At 66.0% G+C, this 5,719-nt stretch overlaps 1 protein-coding gene across 1 annotated transcript in view; it reads left to right on the top strand.

Annotated features, from left to right (window-relative positions):
* The window catches only part of SH3TC1 (SH3 domain and tetratricopeptide repeats 1), a 23,128-nt gene extending 18,534 nt beyond the window's left edge, over nucleotides 1-4,594 (top strand). Inside the window, exons 11-14 of the mRNA XM_014533445.1 lie at nucleotides 1,063-1,320; nucleotides 2,279-2,429; nucleotides 3,142-3,386; nucleotides 3,831-4,594. Of these exons, the coding sequence (XP_014388931.1) occupies nucleotides 1,063-1,320; nucleotides 2,279-2,429; nucleotides 3,142-3,386; nucleotides 3,831-3,980 (804 nt within the window). The 3' untranslated portion in view covers nucleotides 3,981-4,594. The remainder of the gene's footprint in view (nucleotides 1-1,062; nucleotides 1,321-2,278; nucleotides 2,430-3,141; nucleotides 3,387-3,830) is intronic.
* The last annotated feature ends 1,125 nt before the right edge of the window (nucleotides 4,595-5,719 follow it).

Genomic DNA, 5,719 nt, shown 5'->3' on the forward strand with positions numbered 1-5,719 from the left:
TGGACAGGGCGGGCACCTGTGCCTTCAGGGGGCGGGGCCGGGCACCTGTACATACAGGGGGCGGGGCCGGGCACCTGTGCCTCCAGGGGGGAGCGTGGGTCTGCGCACTCACTCACTCACTCACTCATCCCTGAGCCACTGCTGAGCTGTGTGCCAGGTGCCCGTGCCGTCTCCCCACGCCCCTGACCCCGCTGCCAGCATCTCCCAGCATCTCAGCTCCCAGGGGCAGAGCCCCCACCAGGCTGGCGCACAGCAGGTGCTGAGTCACATGCACACTGTGCCCACGCAGCGGCACTCGGGAGACCTTGCCCCAGCAGCACAGGCACGTGTGCTTTAAACAGGACGCAATGGGGGCGAACCGGGAGGCTCCTGGTCCTTGCGAGGTTGTTCCTTTCTGAGCTCCTGCCGCACCTCCCTGGCCAGGGGCCGAGGCTCCCGGGTGAGGGGCTGCGGCTGAGGGGCTGTGGCAGGGTGGGGGTGCAGAGGAGCGGGAGGGCAAGGGCAGGCTCCTTGCAACCTGGGTCACTGAGGCTGTGTGAGCGGCAGCGAGGGGGGCCGTGCCCACCAGGAGGGGCGTTCAGGCAGCAGGACACAGGCGCCAAGGCCCAGAGGTGCACAGATTTCGGGGCTGCGAGCAATTGGGTGCAGCCGGGCTGCAGGCAGGGGCTAGTCCATCATTCACTCAGCGGTATTTGTTGAGCACCTACTGTGCGCCAGGTACTGTGCCAGGCCCCAGACGCAGCAGAGAAGCCGACAGCCTTAGTCCTCTGGTGGGAGAGGTGGGCAGACGTGTGCCATCAGGGGTGCGAAGGGGACAGAGGGAAAGTAGTGGGGTGAAGGGGCAGGTGTGCGAGCCCCGTGAGGCCAGAGCGGAGGATGCATGGGCCAGGCGTGGCGTGGATTCAGGGCCGCTCTGACTGTGCCCAGCTCCTCAGCAGTCCTGCCGGCTCCAAGCCTTCACTGACAGCCTCCCCAGGGGACACGGCTGGAATGATCATCCTCCCCCAGTGGGAGACAAGGACCCCAAAATGCACAGGACCCGTCACTCCTGGGGTGTGAGAGGGACGAGGCCTAATGCACTCATTTGGCAGCTCGAGGGCCCCAGGGTGGCCGGGACGTGCTGTGAGGTCCCCGCTGGTGGGACGGCCACCTGCCCCGCTGGAGCGCTGTGGGTCTCACAGGCCTGCATCCCCGCAGGTGGCCCAGAACGCGGCCCTGTACACGGGGGACCCCAACCTGGGGCTGGAGCTGTTCGAGGCGGCCGGAGACATCTTCTTCAATGGGGCCTGGGAGCGGGAGAAAGCTGTGTCCTTCTACAGGGTGAGGCCCGGGCAGGGCAGGGGGCCTCAGTGGGCGTCCCTGGGCGGGCGGAGGCGCAGGCACAGCGGGAGCGGCCTCCCAGGAGGCGGGATCACCCTCTGCATCTTCTGGGATAGTCATGACCCCACCCCCACCCCAACCTAGAGGGACAGAGAAGGAACGCACTGTCCGAGGGTCACAGGCAGCTCCCAGCTCGCAGCACGCATCCCTGTCATCTCCAACAACCCAGAGTGCATCTGTGCCCATTTTACAGATGAGGAAACTGAGGCTCACAGAGCACAGGGGTGTGCCACAGGACACGGCATATCAGTGGGAGGATCGGGCCCAGGGCCCAGGCTTCTCCCCTCCGGTCTGCCCAGCTCCTGGTGTGTGGCCCAGCCGCGGGTTCAGGTGGACGTGGCATTTGCAGAGCCCAGAGGGGTGTTGGATGCTCCTGGTCAGGCCCTCGGGGCCCAGGAGGGGAGGGTTGGGCTGAGGTTATGCCGCGTAGACAGATGGGCTGCAGGCCACACCCCAGCTGCTCACGGCCAGTGGCCTGGGGTGTCAGGGCCTCTGGGAGCTGGCCTTTCTCTCAGGGGACAGAGCTGTGTAAGGACCCGGGGCAGTGGGCGGGCAGCTCCCAGGGCGGGGGCGGGGGCACTGAGAAGGGTCCTGGGTGTGGGCAGGCGAAGGCGGGAGGAGGCCTGACCCACTTGCTGCTCGGCAGGACCGGGCGCTGCCCCTGGCCGTGACCACAGGGAAGCAGGAGGCGGAGGCCACACCCCAGCTGCTCACGGCCAGTGGCCTGGGGTGTCAGGGCCTCTGGGAGCTGGCCTTTCTCTCAGGGGACAGAGCTGCGTAAGGACCCCGGGGCAGTGGGCGGGCAGCTCCCAGGGCGGGGTTGGGGGCACTGAGAAGGGTCCTGGGGGTGGGCAGGCGGAGGCGGGAGGAAGCCTGACCCACTTACCTGCTCGGGCAGGACCGGGCGCTGCCCCTGGCCGTGACCACAGGGAAGCAGGAGGCGGAGCTTCGGCTGTGCAACAAGCTGGTGGCGCTGCTGGCGGAGCTGGGCCTGCAGCAGGAGGGCCTGGAGTTCGCCCACATGGCCCTGGCTCTCAGCATCACCCTGGGTGAGCCCCGCACCCCTCGCCCAGGCCTCCTGCCTCGGTCCCTCGCCACCCAGGAGGCCAGCTATCCCGGATGCTCCGGCTTCTCACCGGTCCCTGGCGGTGCCCGCCGCATGCGGCCCCTTCCCTGCACTCGGCTAGCCCCGCTGCCCTCGGCTCCTGGAACCTCAGGCCCCTTTCCAGGCTCTGGTCCCTCGGTGCCGGGCATCCCTGTGTCCGGTCACCTAACTGAGCTGTCCGAGGCCTCGGTCTCCGCCAAGATGGAAGCCCCGAGAGGGCCAGGTGCACAGTGGGTGTGAAACGGGGTTCCCGTGCTGGCCCCACAGCGCCCCCCTGGGGGAGGGACCCGGGCACAGCCTGGTCTGATGACACCCTTGGGATGGGACGGGGCCACTGCCGATACCCAGGAGGGTCAGAGGTCATGTCTGAGGTTGCCCGGAGTCCGGGGTCTGCGAGTGCAGCCTGCCTGACCTTTGGGGTCTCCTAGTCAAAATAGCAACCCAGGCACCCCAGGCGGCTACGTCAGGCTCGGACGGGGGCCTCCAAACCCCCTGCTTGGCCACATCCCCAAGGCGGGCTGGGAACAGGCGCCATTGGGCCCACTTCACAGATGGGAAGAGTGAGTCTCCGGATGGGAGGTGACGGGCGGGAGCTCTGAGGCGGCTCTGACCGCCCCACACAGTGTGTCCTCACACGCGGCCCTCCCGGTGTGTGGGAGACCGTCTGAATGAGCGCGTGGCCTACCACCGGCTGGCCACCCTGCACCAGCGGCTGGGCCACGGCGAGCTGGCCGAGCACTTCTACCTCAAGGCGCTCTCGCTCTGCAGCTCGCCGCTCGAGTTCGACGAGGAGACGCTGTACTACGTGAAGGTGTACCTGGTGCTGGGCGACATCACCTTCTATGACCTGAAGGACCCCTTCGACGCGGCCGGGTACTACCAGCTGGCACTGTCCCAGGGAGTCCAGGCCCTGGAAGCTCCCAGCCCGGCCGTGAGGAGCAGGTGGGGCTCAGCAGACGCCTCAGCCAGGAGGTCAGCCACGCCCTTCAGAGCTCGGGGTCAGTGGAGGCTGCTGACGTGTGAACAGATGACAGCGGCCTTTGCTTTGCGTAAAGGACCAGATGGAGTACAGTCAGGGGGGCCTCCTGGAGGAGGTGACTGTGAGGCTGAGTCTAGAGAGTCAAGCAGGAGCTCAGGATGGCCACAGAAATGTGGGAGGGGAAAAGGGTCTTTGAGGAGCAAAGGAGGGGCTCACCGCTACCCCATGATGCAAGATGCTTCTTCCAGGAAGCCTGCCAGTCTGTGCAGAGCTCCCCCTGGTCTCTGGGGACCCTTGAGCCCTCATGTCCCTGCAAATGTCCCATCTCCCGGCCAGGACCCCTTCGACGCGGCCGGGTACTACCAGCTGGCGCTGGCGGCGGCCGTGGACCTGGGCAACAAAAAGGCCCAGATGAAGATCTACACACGCCTGGCCACCATCTACCACAACTTCCTGCTGGACCGCGTCCTGGCGGGCGTTTTCCGGGGAACAAAGGAGGCAGCCAAGCGGCAATAAATGTTCTGCAGGCACCTCCTCAAGTCTACAGGCCCCTCCCTGCGGCCTCCTGGGGAGGGCCCAGGGCCTGGCCCCGTCCTGGGGGCCACCTGCAGCTGCACCCCATCCTCGTGCCTAAGTGGGTCGTCTGTGAGCCCAGCAGACCCAGGCGGGTCCCCTGCCAGCCACTCATGGCGGCGTGGCCTTGGGCAAGTTCCTCCCCGGCTCCCCTCCCGGAGCCCCCACTGTGTGTCCGCACGGTGCTCCGCCTTGAATCTTAAGCCTCCCGTGAGGTCGGACTGCGATGCTCCCCTTTGACAGCTGAAGAAATAGAGGACCAGAGAGGCTAGGAGCTTTGCCCGCTGCCACACAGCAGATACGGAGGGAGGGCCATGTGGGGTCCGCTGCTGGGCCGCCCACCCCTGCCTTGCCCACCTGCTCCCCCCGCAGACCGCCAGGGCAGGAACCCAGGCATCCCCTTGAAATCCTCTCCCCGACTCACAGGCAGGGAACCAAGGCTCAGAGAGGGGTGCCAGGAGCTTCTCGCCACACGGCTCTATTCCGGCCCCTCTTCTTTCTTGAACTTATTTTGTTAACGAGGTGAAATTCACATAATATAAATGTAACGATTCCAAGTGGCCTGTAAGTGGGTTTTTGTCGTTCACGATGCTGTGCAGCCACCGCCTCTGTCTCTCACCATCCGCCCGAGGAAGCCCGTACCCCTGGACCCCTCTCCCAGGCCCCTCATTGAACAAAAGGGGAACCCGAGGCCTGGGGAGGGACTCGCCGGGGGGCAGAGCACGAGCCTGGGCATGGTAATGCGTGCAGGATGGTGGCAGAGCAGGAGGCCCCAGGGCAGGAGGGAAGAGCCACCAGGCTTCCTTCCTCGGCTCCTGGAGCCCAGGACCTGCCCCCAGGCCTCTCCCACCAGGGGGCAGCAGAGCGCTTTCCAGAACCCAGGCCAGGGTGAGGGCATGGGGCCCAGCAGAGCTGTTGACAAACCTTCTAGGCTTGACCTCTATCTGCCTTCTTGGGGCTGGTTTGAAAGCGGGGAGGAGGCCGCACAGTAATTGAAACCAGGAAGCCCTGGGCAGCGCCCGTCACAGTTGCACGGGTCTCTGAGTCCGGCCGCCAGGCAGCGCCAGGCCGGGCCTGCAGCCACTGGGAGCACTGGCGTGGGGCCCAGGCCGTCCGCAATCAGCCTGCCTCGGACCACGGGGCCTCGGAAGCTGGGCCCCACTGTCCTTCCGCAGATTTTCGTCCCCCTGCCACGGGGGCACCGGCCGACAGGGACCCACGGCTCTCGGCAGCAGACCTGGAGGTCCAGAGGGAGGCTCGGTCCTGCTCCCCCTGGGCTCAGACTCAAGCCCCCACCTCCAGGCTGTGGGGTTTGTGGGAAGAGCTTATTTCTCTGAGTCCCAGTTGGTTACGACACAAGCGGATAAACCCTGTATCAGGGTGAAGCGAGGGTTTGAACAGCCAACCCAGCTGGGCTCCGGACGGCCTGCGACCTGTTTCCTATTAACGAAGCAGTTACTCTAGGACGAGCGCCAGCACCACGGGCTCCAGACACCGAACCAAAGCGCCAGTCACTGGCCAAGCACTTCCCCACTTAGACCCTCAGTCTCTTCTTCATCTGCAACCAGAGACAACCACTCCTCCAGGTTCTGAGGATGAAGAGACCATGTGCCGGGCGCCGAGTGGGTGTGCGGAACGGGGCTGCCGGCCTCTGCTGTGGCCGAGGTGAGGAGCAGGCCGGG

The sequence above is a fragment of the Myotis brandtii genome, unplaced genomic scaffold, assembly GCF_000412655.1.
Source record: "Myotis brandtii unplaced genomic scaffold, ASM41265v1 scaffold986, whole genome shotgun sequence".
Taxonomy (NCBI): Eukaryota; Metazoa; Chordata; class Mammalia; order Chiroptera; family Vespertilionidae; genus Myotis; species Myotis brandtii.